At 32.8% G+C, this 17,986-nt stretch overlaps 1 protein-coding gene across 1 annotated transcript in view; it reads left to right on the forward strand.

Annotated features, from left to right (window-relative positions):
- Positions 1-17,986, forward strand: part of LOC148279218 (uncharacterized) — a gene marked incomplete at its 5' end in the record, with an annotated part of 76,090 nt that overhangs the window by 47,645 nt on the left and 10,459 nt on the right. Inside the window, 4 exons of the mRNA XM_088230302.1 lie at positions 4,947-5,085; positions 7,166-7,386; positions 11,877-12,051; positions 15,630-15,809. Of these exons, the coding sequence (XP_088086428.1) occupies positions 4,947-5,085; positions 7,166-7,386; positions 11,877-12,051; positions 15,630-15,809 (715 nt within the window). The remainder of the gene's footprint in view (positions 1-4,946; positions 5,086-7,165; positions 7,387-11,876; positions 12,052-15,629; positions 15,810-17,986) is intronic.

Consider the following 17,986-nt stretch of genomic DNA (forward strand, 5'->3'; position numbering starts at 1 on the left):
TTAATTATCTATATTGATAAAATTATTTTTTTGTTTGTAAAGATATAACTGAATCACATAACGAATTCGAACACGTTTTAAAACAACCGAAATGAAAAAAGTTTACACTCCGCTGAACTGATTCCGTTGAGCGCCTGGCTAATATTGACGAAAACAATGGCTCATTAAAACAATGCTACCCATTTATTACAAAACAAAGTGCGACTCGCGCCCTTAGACGCTTATTAAATAACGTTTAATGCACATTATAAAATTTAATTGGACCGATTTAGTTAAATACCAAATGACAGCCGGTTTAGCGCAAAAAATCTACTTTTTCGAAAACTTCAAGCTCCGGTTGAGGGCCAAAAGTTGTATCAAATATTTTTTCGATATTTTTTGCATTCCGAGTAATCCAAAAGACAACGTTTTAGACCTCTTTCATTTCAAAATTCGGAGAAAAAAAAATATCGACCACCCTAATGTAGGGGTTAGGCTACTATAGTATACGATATGATTTCAGTGCTCCGTTCAATCCGTTCCCGGCACTTACCCATTGGGAACCCGTGCCACGGACAACGTTTTACAATAAGTAAATAATTCAGACATATCGTGAATCGGTATTGGAAGATAATTATGTTAAGAACTTAAAACCTTGCGCACGCAACTTGCGACAATTGCAAAATACCTTTATATATGCGACATTTTTATATCACGCATTACCTACATATTTCACTAACGATAATTGCCATCACCGCCTTCTCACAATGAACGTGTGTGAACGTTGTGTAAGGTGTTTATAAGAAACGTGCATGTTGTAGGCTGTAGATTAAAGATAGCTACGGTAATCGCCAATAGGAATATGTCAAACCACGCTTTGCTGACTACACGAGAGTTTGGATTCTTCCACGAGCTGATGAAAGAAGAAAAAATGTAGTCAATTCTGGACGTAAAATTAATACATTCTTAGATTTGATCAAATACTGCCGTGCAGAGCATTAACCGCCGCTGCACACAATTCGTCTTTTTTAAAAGTTATTCCCTGATTCGTAATCAGCATTTAATTGGTTATAATTGGCATAAGTCAGTGTGTCCAACTCTTTCATCGCTACGACCACAAGAAGATCGTAAATTTAATACCTACCCATTCAGCAACATTTATATTTTAGCCCATAAATGATTAAAACACTAACAAAAATGCGGTTTGTAAAAATATTTTTAATCTTAATATGATTATTATTTTTACTTGTAAAAAAAGCGCAACGTGTCTTTAAATATTTTTTACATAACGACTTGATAAATAAACTACGTTTTTCAAAAAAATAGTGTTTGTTCTAATTTGAGCTGCTTAAACTAAAAATAAGTACCTGCTACCTAGCTCCAAAAACCAATTAAAACGCAGTTAACCTCATGAAATACTGCATTTAATAACCACGCTTTACCACCCGACTATTCCGTATCTACTGTAAAATGGATTGAGCTAAACAAAGCAAATTGACTTTAATTTTTCGATTTAATATAATTATATTTCTTAATGTAATAAATTAGTGCATTAGTTTTCTCATTCTGTTAACAATGTAATTTATTTGATCCTTCCATTTTATATTTTTATCAATAAAAATGCCTTAATATTTTATTTTACTTTTTTCGTGATTTGAATTTTTTACAACAAATTATAATTATTGACATACATTTAAAAAAAACTTATTACTACTACGAGACTTTATTAATATTCTAGTGAAATTCTATTCGATTGTATAAATTGCATCTATTTTAAATAAAATTTTATTAAAATAAATTCTCATAAACTGCTTTAATAACATATAATGAAAACTAAATTTTGGTTTATACACAATTTTTAATCTTTCTTTTGTGACTATTGGCGTTCACGTATAATTGGTGAAAGATGTAAAGTGTCATTATTTTTTTCTTTTATAAATTGTATATATATTGTGAACTGAAAATAAATAAATACATAAATAAGTCAATAATTCATAGCATCTTCACCCTACAATAGTTAAATATCGCGAGCGTAAAGATGCAAAGGGCAGCTTTATTCCACAGATTGAACGCGGAACAGGTGTGAAAAATGCTTACTTTTTTGACATTTATTTTTGAAAGCTTCTTATAGAGCAGAAAAATTTCATACGAATGACAAATAATGTAACGTTAAAATATCGTGTTTTACAAAATTGTGCAACCAGAGTGATATTAAGGTGTGGTCCATATACCAGGATTTAATTTATGATAGAGAAATGAAATATCCTCGATGTTAAAAAGATAATTCTGTTCAATACTCTGACTTAAATTTATAAGTTGAAGACTAGACTACTTCCTGGGTACATAGCAACAAATGTTCAATACAATAAGTATTCCCACGGGTTTGGAATGAGAAGTGGAGGTGATTTTGGGCTTTCTGAGCTGAGACTGACTTGAGCTCAAAACAATATTTACTTTTAATGTTTAATGAGTTGCCAGAATGTTTTCTTTTAGAGGAAAATGCTTTTTGTACATTTTTTATATAACAATATGACAAAAAGACTTTTAAGTGAAAGTTCTTTAGATAATAAAGGCACTGTAGGTAATTACCCACGAATTGAAATGCCATTTTATTCGCGCTAGTAACGTCTATTTTATCATATGTCATTGGCGTAATCTATCTTAAAAACGCATCAAAGGATAAGTGCAACAGTAATGACGTAATGGCAATTATGTTAAGTGATATTCATCCTCATTGCATAATGGCTATTGTTATGTCTGACTGTCCAATGCTCCATGGCCGATTACGGCTGTACGTACGTAACTATAAATGCACACAGATGACAATACCTCTGCATGTTGGTGTTTCTTCACACCAGTCCTTACGACTTCGGCTGTTAGAACTATCGATGGAGGATGTGGTCCATTGATCCACAAAATTATTACTGAACCGATTGATTACTAGACCTATTTGACATATTTTGTATTTAACCATATAAATCTGAAATTCTAGTCTTTACAAAATGCCATTAATTCGACTCTTGTATAATGCCAAAACGAGTCGCAAATTTTAAATTTACGCGGGTTACGTACATTCGATTTTCGATATTTTTGTGGCGTTATGTTAGCACTCATGTTTCTAACTTATGCTGACAAGTTCAGCCACTTTGAATGTTCAGTTAATTTTTGACAGCAGCTTGCACGTGTTTTGGCTCATCTTCGATTTTTGCCTATTCCAAAAAATGGATCAAAGAATCTGTCTCAAATTTTGTGTGAAAAACAAAATTAAGCGCGCGGACGCATTCCGAATGTTAACTATGGCATATGGTGAAGATACCTTGGACCGGAGTAACGTTTATCGGCGGAACAAAATGTTCTCAGAGGGCCGAGAAGATGTGAACGACGAAGAGCTTTATTCATTTTGAACCCCCGTTGACACTGTTGAAACACATAGAATAATGTCACTTGCACTCGAGCATATTTCTTCATGGACAAAAAACATGGACTTCTCATAAATCTAACAAAAACCCATATTGTACTTGTTGGTAGTAAACAAATGTATTCAAAAGTGATTTTTTCCACACTTCCTCTTTTCAAAATAGATGGTACAGAAATTCCATTCGTGACTTCAGTCGAAAACTTATGTATTATCATTCATAAGCATTTAGGGTGGCACTATCGGGTTAACAAAGTTAGTCGTAAACTTTATAGCAGTTTGCACTCACTTAAAAGATTACAGAATTTCTTGCCAATTAATGTTAAGCGAACATTAGAACGGAGCTTACTTCTTCCACTCCTTGACTATGCGGATGTATGTTATCCAGATGCTAACCCTGAATTACTTGATAAGTAAGAACGATCGCAGAATATTTGTATACGTTATATCTTTGATCTTAGAAAATTTGACCACATAACCGAATATCGCACGCAACTACACTGGCTCAGTATAGACATAGAAGAAACATTCACATTCGATCACTTCTTCGCAACATTTTAAATAATCCCACTTCGCCTGTTTATTTGAGAGAGCTTTTCCAACCTCTTTCACAACACGGACTATCTCTTAGTTTTAGTAATGAGAGAACCCTTTTAATACCCTGTCATCGCTCTAATTTTCTTGCCTCCTCTTTCACAGTAGTAGCTGCTCGATTGTGGAATAATCTAACCAATAATGTTAGAGACGCCCCTTCTTTATTTACATTTAAGTTAAGATGAAAACGTCACTATCATTTTTTTTTATTGTTCCTTTATCCTTTTTATTTCCTTCCCACCCCCTCTCCTCTCTTCATTGTAAAGTGTTAATTTTATTTTGTTAATATTTGTTTTTAATTTTTATATAAAATTGTAAGATTCAATATGCCCATGAATTTGTAATTTTCTCAAAATAAACGGTTTGGGTAGGTAGGAAGAAATTGCCTTAAGGCAATATGCCCGCCCTTATATGTATATATATTGTATATGTATATAAAGTGTTAAATAAATCAAATAAATAAGAGCGTGCCGGACACCCGAGCTCGTCAACAACAGACGAAAACATTGATGAAGTGAAGAATAAAGTATTGGCCAACCGTCGAATCACCGTTAGAGAAGTTGCTGAAGATTTAAACATGGTTTGGGCATATGACGGGTTGCCGCAAAATTCGTACCAAAATTACTTAATTTTGACCAAAAACAGCATCACAAAAACATCGCTTAAGAGCTGTTGGACTCTGTTTCTCTGGACTCTGGTGACGAATCATAGGTTTATGGTTATGACGTGGCAACCAAAGCTCAATTATCCCAATGGAAGCTGCCGCACGAGCTACGACCGAAAATAGCGCGCCAAGTTCTGTCGAATGTGAGAGTTTTGGTGACCAATAAAAGCAAACCTTTGCGTAATACTCGTAGCATGATGTGTTTTTTTATAATACAGTTAAAAGATTGCATCCTAACGTTTTTGAACAAAACAAATCTATATACGGTCTAAATATATAACTGTAATTTTGCAGACTGCTTCTGGAGAGTTCGTTCTGGCAGAAGATTGACTCCCGAAGTGACGAAAGCTGCGCTGGAGGTGCGCAGCCTGGCGGAGTGCGAAGAGGAGTGTCTCCGGTTCACCACCTTCACATGCAGAGCGTTCAGTTACAGGTCAGTCAAACATAACAAGAGATGGGCAGAGAGGCAACAACGCCACTTTAGTCTTCCTTAACACGTTTTTAAAAAAATGTAGGTACCTGTACGTATTATTATAGTTTTACTTTGTAGATAAAAAAGATAAATTGTTACTTTCCATCGTAATACAGACAAAAGATTGAATCCAACTATAGTCCTTAAAATATAGCTTGATTACATTAATCATAATTGAGGGAAAAACCAATGGTTAAGGGCGAGGCTAAGTGTTCAATAGGTAATCGGGAATATAGGTATTTATATTTGAATTTCGGGAAAAATATAACAAAGTAAGTACTCTAAATGTATAAGTTGAAGACTAGACTACTTCCTAGGCACACAGCAACAAGTATTCTCACAGGTTTGGAGTGAGAAGTAGAGGTGATTTTAGGCTTCCTGAGCTGAGACTGGCTTGAGCTCAAAACAATATTTACTTTCAATGTTTGATGAGTTGCCAGAAAGTCTTCTTTTCGAGGAAAATGCTTTTTGTATATTTTGTATATAACAATACCACAAAAAGACTTGACTTAGATAGGTTTGATGTTACATTTAGTAATCACGATTAAAATAATACCCGATAGAATTCATTAAAGTCCTTAAACTTAAAAGTTCTTACAAGGTTACATCATTTTGCAAAAACGTTAGAAATGGGACAAATTTATAAATGTAAATTAATCGAATAAATAAATAATTCGTTTGAAGTTGTTCATGACAAAAGTATATGTGTCTTATTTTTTGGTAAATAATTTTCTTTCAGTTTTCGGAAACAGAGTCTCATTTTTGCATGAAAAAACTGATACAATCGATTTGATCGGTACATGATCAGTTAACAGTGATCAGTAATTTCCCATCACTATTGACATTAGTTTGGCAGCTGTCATTTTAATCAATCTACAATTTAAGGACTATAGGAAGTTTAATCCAGTCCTTTTGTCCAATTTTAGCAAACTCTAAATACCGTTATTAAAGTTACTAAATGTATGAAAGGATGCCTAAATTTACGAAGCCTGGAAAGAGTTTGAACTAATTTAAAAAGAAATGTTGTGTTTACTGTAAGATGATGTAAATAGATATGTTATTAAAAGTCGGCCTCGTGGTGTAATGGTCAGCGCGTTTGCCTACCATGCGAGAGGTCTCGGGTTCGATTCCCGACATGATTGATATGAAATATTTATTTAAAGAGGTGTTTTCACACCAGAATATTTCATAGTCCCTGGACTGGTACCTGAAGCGTAAGACTGATCATCTTACCTTCATGTAACAAAATTGATCAAAATACACTGCGATTGGTGTACTAATGCAAATTTTTATTTTAATTTTTTTTTAAACTAAATTTTAATTTTTTTTTTAAATCAAATACTTTGTTCCAAAAACGGAAAAAATTCTAATGTATAAAGCCTATGTATTAACTAAAATATTGTACAAGCCACTTCTATGGGGAACAGGAAATCAAAATAACATAAACAGACTACAAAAAAAGCCAAATAAAATATTAAAGTTAGTACATGAACTAAGCAATTCAATTATGAAACTGAACCCTTTCAACTAAAGCCCTTAAAATTTATCCATAAATTAGCCACTGATGTAATTGTAGACGAAGAACTAAAACTTTTTAAAAAATGTAGTAAACATGGACACAATACGAGAATTTTAGAAAAATATCAAATACAACCTTCTAAAACGAGACAAGGACATTTGAGACTAATAAACCGGGGACTGAAATTATACAATAAACTACCAGACAAAACTAAACAAAAGACTCAAACAACCTTTACAAACGATGTCAAAAATATAATAAAAAGATAATTTAAGAAATTAATAAAACAAAAAAAAATATGCCGCAAGATATTCGGAGACTCGTTATACGTTTTTTGAGGTTTGGTTGCCCTAAAAATATTTTTTGTATGTACCTACCTGCATTTTACTTTTTCTTTCTAAATAATTATGGTAGAATATTTTATTTTTGCCAGTTTCTTAGTATAGTTCTCGTCATCAATAGAACAGTCGCTGGCCTGTTTATAATTGTAAGCAACAGCTGACACATAAGGCGGTATTTCAGGCACGGCTCTCCCGTGCTGGGCGCCCCCGAGAACTGCCTGCTGGCGGACGCGCCGGCCTCCGCGCTGCCGCCCGCGTCCCTCGCGCCCGCCGCGCCCTGCGCGCTGTACGAGCGGGGCAGCTACGGGCGCGGCTGCGAGGGGGACCCCTTCGGGCTGGACACGCCGCTGCACAGGCCGTCCGGGCCTCGCGGACACGGGAGGGGGCGGAAGCCGGATGAGAGTAAGACATACTTTACCTAGAATAATGTACTGTGGAGGTGTTTCTGTTAGTGACGGCATGTCTATTTGCAATAATTTCAATGTTTATATCAATTCTGTTTATATACTCGATCCCTCTTATAACTCATTACCTACCACCAGCACAAACGTGAACATTAATTCTTAAATAAACTCTCTAAGCTTTGACCAACCTACTGTTCTTAAATATCTCGACAATATTGACATTAGCATAAGTCGCGGTTCAGATAAAATTCACCCCCTGTTAATAAAAACATGCTCTGCAGATCTCTCTATACCCCTTTCTAGATTATATACCAAGTCCTTAATTGAAGGTCATTTCCCATCTGTCTGGAAATCAGCACTTATAACACTTATTCATAAAAGTGGTGATCACCATCAAACATTATGAATTACAGACCAATTTCCAAACTCTCATTATTTGGGAAAATTATGGAAAAAATTGTTACTGAAAAAATTACTTCTGTAATTAGAAAGGACATCATTCAAAATCAACATGGTTTTTTAAAAATGAAATCAATTGAATCGAATTTGCTTGAGTTTTATCACTTTATAATATCTGCCATGCTAGAAGGTTACCAAGTAGACACTTTATACCGACTTCGCTAAGGCGTTTGACAAAATCAACCATAATTTATTACTTCGCAAGATATGGGGAATGGGAATACAAGGTGATTTGTACAGAGGGGTTATATCATATATCAAAAATAGAAGTCAAACAGTAGCTGTGTTAGTGTTTAACTCAAAAAGCATCTACATTCCATCTGGTGTTCCTCAAGGATCCCACTTAGGACCTTTATTATTTTTAATTTACATAAATGACATTGGCAAATTTATTAAACATTTTAATTTTCTCGTGTTTGCTGACGATACTAAATTATTTAAAAAAATTAAGTTATAAAATAATTGTTGGGAATTACAAAACGACCTAAATAAACTAGCGGATTACTGTTACCATAACCAGCTCTTCTTACACACTGATAAATGTTTCGTTATTTCGTTCACTAGAAACATAATTAAAATTATTTTCTATTATGAAATTAACGGTAATTGTCTTGTCCGAAAAACGAGCTGAGAGATTTAGGTGTGATTATGGATGAAAAACTCTTATTTGATTCCCATATTCAGACGTCTATACATAGGGCTTACAGAAATCTGGGCTTTATTATACGCACCACTCAACCATTCAAAACAACCGCATCCCTCAAAATCTTATATAATGCATACGTTCGCAGCCATCTTGAGTTTGCATCTGTTGTTTGGAATCCTCGATATACAGTTTAAATATCACAACTAGATAAAATACAGAATAGATTCCTTAAACTTCTGGATCGTAAATCTCTTACATATTTTGACTCGTACGTAGACTCTTCTTCCTTTCATAGTTTAACTTCCCTTACTAAACGCAGAAGCATTTCTGATCTGTCTTTCCTCTTCAAAAATTTAAACAATTTTATCGATAGTCCATATCTCTTGGAGCGTATTTCAATTAATTATCCCGTAAAGTCAACACGACGAGTTCATTTTTTTTATAATTTAATGCCCAAAAAAAATATGTTCAAAACTCGTTTATTTATCGTAGTTGCTCCAGATTTAATTTACTTTGTTCCCATTTAGATATTTTTAATACAAAATTTTGTGACTTCAAAAAAAAACTTTTTGAAACACTGTAAAATAAAACATTTGTCAGTGTGTAATAAGTTTATGTTCCTTTAATTATGTTTATTTTATTATAATATCAAAATGTTGAATTGGTCAACTATATTATGAAAATCCCTCTCCTCCCCTCCTCCACTCTATTTCCTCATCCCTTAACCTTCTTACGAGCTGTTTCTCGTGTCTTATATAAAATTTTTCTCTTTACTGTGTACCATGTTCTCTCATTATATTTGTGAAAAACTTTAACTGGATGTATGTACTATTTTTTATATTTTTTATTCTTTTATAACAACTGTTGTTTTTCCTTAATAAATAAAAAAATCAAATAAGAAATACAACTAGACAATTTTATATAGTATAATGTAAGATCTTGGATGAACAAATTAACTTCAAAACAACGTCTTTATTTAAGATGAAGATCCATAATAGGATTTTATCGAGGGGTAGAGACCACTGTATACAGGGTGTTCACTAAACCCTGTCACATCCGAAACCACGATGATCAGTATGAGCAAGAAGACATATTGGAACATTGAAATAAATTTTTAGAACTAATAAAATTTATAATAAATATTTATCACACCATCGAGAACTGTGATGATTCTTCTCTTAGTAGTAAGAATGAATCACAACAAAAAAATAAATTCAATTTTGGAAACATATAGGAGATTTGTTGTTAAGAATTTATACAAAATTATTTACAACACATTAAGGAAATATAACTTTAAAAAAATAAATTAACAAGGATCTATGAAATTCTTTAAAGTAAAAAAAAAGTTTTTGGTTCTTATTAGTAGCATAATTTTATTTTTTTTTATTCTAGGCAAAGACGGTTACATTACGGTACATTAGCCACGCCCCTAAAAGTCATGATTCTGTCAAATTTTGACGGTTTAAATGTTGGTTGAACGTCGTCAGGAATCTTGACGTCACGATTGTCAAAGTCTAACAAGTCGCAATTTCGTTGAGGCATATTTTTTATCATTTTTTTTTTAAAATGTGAACGAAAATGTTTTTTCATCATATCCGTATATATTTAAAAAATACAATTTATTATTCTTAATCCATTTCACAGATTTTTATCGGTATTCCTAGTATATTATATTTCTCTATTAACCACACATTAACTACTGTAGCAGCATATAATATTTTATCAAAACAAGAAAATTCAAATAAATCGACCATGTTACAAAACAAAACTTTAAGAATTAGTTTTGAAAGATATAAATCGATGCACATTGGTAAAGTCGATGTTAATTGAATTACAAATAATAACATATTAAGGTATATACATATAAATATTTTACATTACAATTATTTGCGTATAAAAATTATCGATTTTGAAAAAAACTGCAGAATTTTATAATAGTTTATTATTTTAAAAATAGACAATATTATTTTAATTTAAAATTTCAATTTATTGTTTTAATACGTTTATGTACATTACCAAAATTATTCAAAGCATACATAGCACCAAAAAAAAAATAACAGTAACACGAAAGGCGATACCATCTCGCCAATCGATATTATTTATTTATTTATTTATTTATTTATTTATTTATTTATTTATTTATTTATTTATTTATTTATTTATTTATTTATTTATTTATTTATTTATTTATTTATTTATTTATTTATTTATTTATTTATTTATTTATTTATTTATTTATTTATTTATTTATTTATTTATTTATTTATTTATTTATTTATTTATTTATTTATTTATTTATTTATTTATTTATTTATTTATTTATTTATTTATTTATTTATTTATTTATTTATTTATTTATTTATTTATTTATTTATTTATTTATTTATTTATTTATTTATTTATTTATTTATTTATTTATTTATTTATTTATTTATTTATTTATTTATTTATTTATTTATTTATTTATTTATTTATTTATTTATTTATTTATTTATTTATTTATTTATTTATTTATTTATTTATTTATTTATTTATTTACTAAACGGCACAAGTGCCTTTTACAACATAAAATATACAAAATAATGCGTTAGTTAGATATACAAAAATTTAAAAACAGTATTTAAACATGGGTGAAAAAAGAAAAAAATAATCACAAGAAATATTGCGGCCTCCGTAGTGTTGTGATCAAGACGCTTGACTCAGACACGAAAGGTTCCGGGGTCGATTCCCGGTGAAAACACCAAAAATAAAAATGTGATTATTCTCAAGCCTGGGTGTTCTGTGATGTAATTCACCACTGTAATTGGGCCTTCTGGCCTGTTGTGGTGCAAAAATAAATTTAAAAAATATATATACATACATACATATATATATACATGTATGTGTGTCAGCATACAAAATATATTTTAAAAAATATACTCCAGATCATTAGCGTAAGTAGCTTAAGAAAATAATTCGTTAATTAACTATAGAATATCATAAAATATTTATAAAGATATGATTTGAATTCAGAGACTTTTTTGACAGTTGTAGTTAGCATTACTTCACGGGCTGTACGCAATGCGGACTGTATAGTTAAACATAAGTTAGAAATTAATTAATAGAGAGCAGACAGCCGCTGAACTACCGATAACATCGCACAAATGCGAGTCAGAATTCACCCATTAATAGGGCTCGCTGAATACGGCTTCTGCAGGTAATATGGATCTATTTTTCTGTACATATCGGCAGTTCAGCAGAATTAATGGAGACTACAATTTGTCAAATAAATCAATTATAAGGTAAAGTCATGTTATGTCTCATCTGGTTAGTGTAGTCATCGAGTGTTTTTTAATGTCCATGTCTTGTGTCTCTTTTGATCACTCCTTCCCTTCGCTCGTCAGTGTGCTACCTGCAGTACGACACCTCGGCCAAGCTGCTGCCATCGGCCGTGCGCGACGGGGCGCGCTTGGGCACGGAGCACGCGTGCAAGCTGCTCTGCGCGGACCGCCTGCGCGCCGGGCGCGGCGGCGGGGGGGATCCGACTCCTCGCTTCAAGTGCATGAGCTTCAGCTATACGTGAGTATTTCTCGGCAATGTTCGAAGGAAACGATTCGACATTCACGGTAAACCGCTTTTCTGACCGAGGATCGTCCAATCGATTCGCTCTTACTCATATACACGAAACTAGTTCATTTAATTTGTCAATTCGTCATGAAAAAGAATCGATCGCTTGTACGAGTGAGTCCGAAAAAAGACATTCAGTTTTTAAAGCTAGGGTTTCCTAGGACAGCGGTACCCGTATCTTAACGGCCGTAGTGAACGGTGATGCGGTGGACAGCCGTCGTAGTGGTGACTAGAGAGTGGTTTTATTTTTTAACGGTGTTATCAACACCATTTTTATAGAAAACCACTCTCTAGTCACCGTTACGACGGCTGTCAACCGCATTAATGTTCACTACGGCCGTTAAAATACGGGCACCGCTGTCCTAGGAAACCCGAGCTTAACTCTCGTGTGGCTGTGATGCCACGTAGTCTACATACGATTCGAGACTTGATTATATAACTGAGGGTATTAGAAGCGAACTTAGGAAAAACTTTGAAAAGAGGATTGTGAGATTTATAATTATGCTTGTTTTTCTATCCTTTATTAAGGCCTTCTACCAAAACTTGATAACATTGGCCAAAAACAAGTTACATTAATTTATAATAAACATAAGAACAACATAAACAGAAAAGAATAAGAATATAGATACAAACAATAGACAACATAAATATAAGTACAAGAATAACATAAAAAAACCAATTGTAATAATAAACATATAACTAAACTAACAAAAATTTCAACATAAATTGAAATAGGCACTAACAGAAAAACCCACCAAAACCCGATAGTGCCCATTTAACAGAAAAGAGAAACTTAGAGTAAAATATTAGAAGGAAGATAGAACTTAATAACTAGAAAAATTATAAAAAAATAATCAAAATATTAACAAAGATACTTATTAAAATTAAAATTAAAAAATAAACGCCAGGAAGTAATAATGACGAAAATATTTTGCATAAGCTTAAAAATGTAAGATAAAATTATTGTAAAAAAATAAAGAATTTATTTAAACATAATTATTTAAATTAAACAAATATTACAAATCATAAAAGGAAACAGTTTGAACATAAAAAAATATAAACAGAATTGATCAATAAACAATATGTACAAGAAAAAAATTGAGATAAAATGAACTGGAAAGGTCATAAAAAACATAAGTTTTCCTCCCAGTCATTAAAGGACATTGCCTTATATTCTAATGTGGCTTGGAATCCAGGCGAAAACAATATTTTGGCGTATTGATATAATTTGAAAGAGAAGCAAAAATATTACAAATGATAATAAAGTTAGAACTGAATGCGGACTACTGAAGTAATTTTAAGCAGCTGAGTGAATCAGTAAAAATAACGGACTGCGAATAGTTCATTTCTTCAATCTGGATTAAAGATTCAAGAATCGCTATGCATTCAGCATTAAAATTAGAGAGCAAAGAAGGCAGTTGTAATTATGCTTCACCAACTCAATGGAGAATGCTATGTTTGCGGTGTCAAGTAGTATAATTGAAATCTGTTTTTGCAAGATTAAGATATGGTTTTATTACGCCATTAGGTGGGTAGGTTTTATATATAGTTTATTTTGGCATAAACCACTGTTAACGAAAAGGCGGACTGTAAATCAAAAACGAATTTCATTCGGTTTTGTGATAGGGAAATATTTAAAGCAAGAATAGGAACATAAAATGGATACCTACCTTTAATGTGATGTGAAGGTTCTTTAATTTCGGGCACTGGATGGCAAAATACACAATAAAATGTGACAGTGTAAAAGTGTCAAAATGTCATATTGTTGTATTCCAAATACAAATGTTCCATATATAAAGTTTATATTTGAAGCACTAACTTTGTGGTTATACATTATAATAAAATAAATAGAACAACTTTGTTTTTAACCACTAATTTTTATTTTTCACCGACCGTTTTCAAAGCAAACAAGCTTCTTTGTCAAGGTTACAAAAAAAAATAAAAAAAAATTAGTGGTTAAAAACAAAGTTGTTCTATTTATTTTATTATATATACAAATGATCTAATTTAGAATTTCTTCTATCTTGTTGTTAGGCAGGTACCATAACAATGGGTCAAGGGAAGGATGGGAAAGAAAGGTATTCGGCCAGGAATAGTCTCGATAAATGCTGTTTAATATTATTTTATTTGAGAAATCAACAGTTCTACATACATATTTATAGTAAACAAACAGATATAGTGTATAAACTCAGAACTAATAACAAATTTCCACAAAGTACTCGTATACCAAGTTAGTAAAGAAAATATATTACATATTAAATAAATACATATAAGTTCATACATACAAAAATGTTATTTTCATGCACTCGTAAATATTTTTAAAAATTAAAGTTTTTTTTTTTTTAAGAACATGAGGTTATTGTAAATTGGTCGGGTCGGGAAGAGAGGAAAAGGAGGGGAAGGGAGATGTACATATTTATTATTATAATGTCTACTTAGTTACATAATGCATTTTTAGTTGTAAATTTTAAATCTAACTGAGTGATGTTTGCGTAATCTATACCTTTAAATTTTGTATTGTACACTGAAAAAGTCCTATGAAAAAAAGCATTTCTAACATACGATGTTTTACTCATTGGTATATGAAACAGGTGGTACCGTCTACAAATCCTAGCTGGCACACGTATTGTTATTAAACTAAGTAGTTCTGTACAGTCAATTATTCCAGTCATAATTTTGTAGAGCAGTATTGTAGAGAAGTGATTCCATGGTAGGTGGAGGCAGTGAGAGTTGATACATAAGAAATACTTATTTACTTAACAACCACAAATTTTTCGTGTTTGGTGGAGATTTCTAAGTTTGCTTTAATACCCTCATCTCTCTTACTTATTTAAATGATAATGTTGTATTTTTCGTTATCTTCAAATGGACATTTTATCATCGGATTTGGAAAGTAAAATTTATATTACCATGCTAGATTTTAATACAAAAAACATATATCCTTAAAACGCGAAGAACGAATGTCCGGTAATTCAGAAACACATCTGTATATGAAGTAAGAGCACAAAGATAGAACTCATAACAAGGAAGACAGAGACGCTTTTATGTGGCTAGGGTTTGTGTGAAACAAATTCAGTCGGTTATTGGCAGTGATAGGGGACGCACGCATTTAACATGAGCGGCATATTAACGATTATTTTATTTAGCTATAACAGGGCTAAATGATATGTTTATCCTTATATATTATGAAAAAGGAATTATTAAACAGTATGTCTCCATGATTTTTTTTTCAATGTCTAAGGTTTTAAATATTCCGTCTTTTGCTTATGGTAACACGATGTTACATCACCGTGCGCAAAGGATTTTTTCACCACAGTCTTTTAAGAGTTAAACCGGATTCGGATATGTGGTGGATGCTTTTAATGTACAACTATTTTACAAAATAATTTTGAATATTGTATTAAATTGATTTTAATTATCATAAATTTGGATTATTATCATTATATTCAAATATTATTTTAAGTCTACTGATACCATTGTCACACAAAGTCATAAAAACTCTAATTACAAAATCATCAACATGTTTCCAGTTCAGACCCTAATCTCCCACCGAACAAGGATAACTGCCTTCTGTCAGATATCCAGCTGAGAGACCTCCAGCCAGACATGGACTACACTCCGGCCAAGACCCACTGGCTATTCGCCTATGACACTTTTGACCCAGACTGTGAACCGGTTGGACCTCCAGGATTTGGATTAATTCCTTCTGGGTATGTAAACATTACAATTTTAAATTATTGCTAAAAACAAGAAGTTATCTCAATAGAGACGCAATTGGTTTAAAAATGGTAGCAAAATGGATGATTCAACTGTCAATAAAAGTCTTTTATAAAATAATAATAGTAATATTTGGCTGATTTATATTCGCCATATTTGTGAAAAATCACCTCAAGGGCGCTTTACAAATGTATACAAAACTTACATTCAAAATTGTCACTTCAAAGTTGAAGTGACAATTTTTTTTCTTGATTTGAAATTAAGGGTATGATAATTTTATGAGATTTTAGTCAGGGTCTGAACTGACTGGGACTGTCGATGATTCGTAAGTTTGATGGCAATCGGTTCCAGGCAGAGAGGCCGGCAACGGCAAAAGCACGATTTTCCAATTTTGAGTTTGGGGAGCGCCGGATTTCGACAAGTTTTCCTCTTCCTGTACCAAATGCTGACCTAAGAGTAGATTTTCTTTGACATGTATTTTCCCTAATAAAAAGGTCCGACGGGTATCTTAGAGCTATTTCATGAAGGAATTTGAATACTGTCCAGCAAAGCTCGTCTTTTATTCTCTCTGGGCTTTTTAACCAGTGCAAATCTCGAAGATGTTGTGAGAAGTGAGAATATTTTTGTACTCCCGTAATAAGCCTCGCTGCTGCATTGAAAACAGATTGAAGTTTACTAGTTTGGTATTTTGGGAGATTTGCGTATGTTCGATTATAGTAATCTAGACGCGAAACGACATAAGCATTTACAAGAGCTTTAGTTGCGACTATAAGAATATTTCTCCGTACGGATTTGATCTGTCGGAGATGGAAGAAACCAGCACGTATGCTGATGATTCTGTGCATCTTGCTAGCAACAAAAAGAACCTCCAATTCTAGGTCATAAAGATCAACGATGTATGCAAGACGAGGGATTTACTGATGAATGTTAACAAATCAAATGTGATGGTTTTTGAAAGGGATGAGAGTACGAGTTTGGCCAATTATATGGAGGGCCTTTGTCGGATATTGTCATTCGTCTTCATGACTCGAAATTCATTGTTGTAATGAATGGTGCGACATCAATTGTCTTCAACTCAACATTGACAAATGTAAAATAATATCTTTCTCGTGAAGAAAAAACCTACACAATTAAGAGAGGGAAACAAAATTGAGACAGGAATATGGGAGTCTAGGCATTTACAGGGCTTTTGATCTGTTATTGGCTAGATTAAGTGGCCACTTTACACACTGTGTAACATTCACAATTTTGCCTATATTTAAACATCCACATTTCCTCAACTCTTCCATCTATTGACTTTCGTGAAGTAAAGGAGCTAAAACCCTTAGTATAGTATATGGGTGAGATTCATCCGGCTGAACCAAATCACCTACTAGGCAACGCCTGAAAACAATTTTCCAATTTTTATACTTCTTCTTTTACCAGGTAGTTAATTCAACAATGTTTGAGTATGTCCAAATGCTTGCAGACTGTTGTTTTCCCTCTCTGTTGCAACAAATTTAAATGTGAACAACTCCCTTAGGAGGAAATCCAGTCAGTCTGCAAGCATTTGGACATACTCAAACATTGTTGCCATACAATTCAATCTAATAATTTATGTCGGGGTTATCTTCCCTTAGCTGGTTGGTTCTGGTTTTGAGGCGCCTAAAACTCGCCTTTCATCCTCTCGTTATCTGCTGTGATCACTCCGTTACGAGTGTGATCCTATCGCCCGGGGTTCGCGACGTGGACGCTAACGAGTTGGACTAGTCAGTAGTGTTGCCGGTGGAATGCAACTGGGCGTTCGCAGCTTTTAAAGAATCACACCCTCCAGCAGACCAGCAGTATGCGACTCTCCGCGACCCTACTGACAGCTTGACCCTACTGACCCCAATTTAATCACGTCAGAAAAAAAAATTGTTAGTTGGTAGGTACTACATTTGACAATTTCAACGCCTAGGACTAGCAACACAAGTTAGATGTATTATATCCAGATACATTAGACATATTCATTTTAATTTAACAACCACTCTGAACATTCTTTCAAAGGCGAGAATTTCACATTTCAGAAATAGTTTAGGAAATGTGGATTTTTTAAAATAGACAGAATGGTGAATGTTGCACAGTGTATACGGCCACTTAAGCCGCTAATGACAGGTCCTTAGCCCAGTATACGCATTGACTTTTATAT

Source organism: Micrasema longulum, unplaced genomic scaffold (genome assembly GCF_059751315.1).
Source record: "Micrasema longulum isolate JH-2025_06_02 unplaced genomic scaffold, ASM5975131v1 h1tg000745l, whole genome shotgun sequence".
Taxonomy (NCBI): domain Eukaryota; kingdom Metazoa; phylum Arthropoda; class Insecta; order Trichoptera; family Brachycentridae; genus Micrasema; species Micrasema longulum.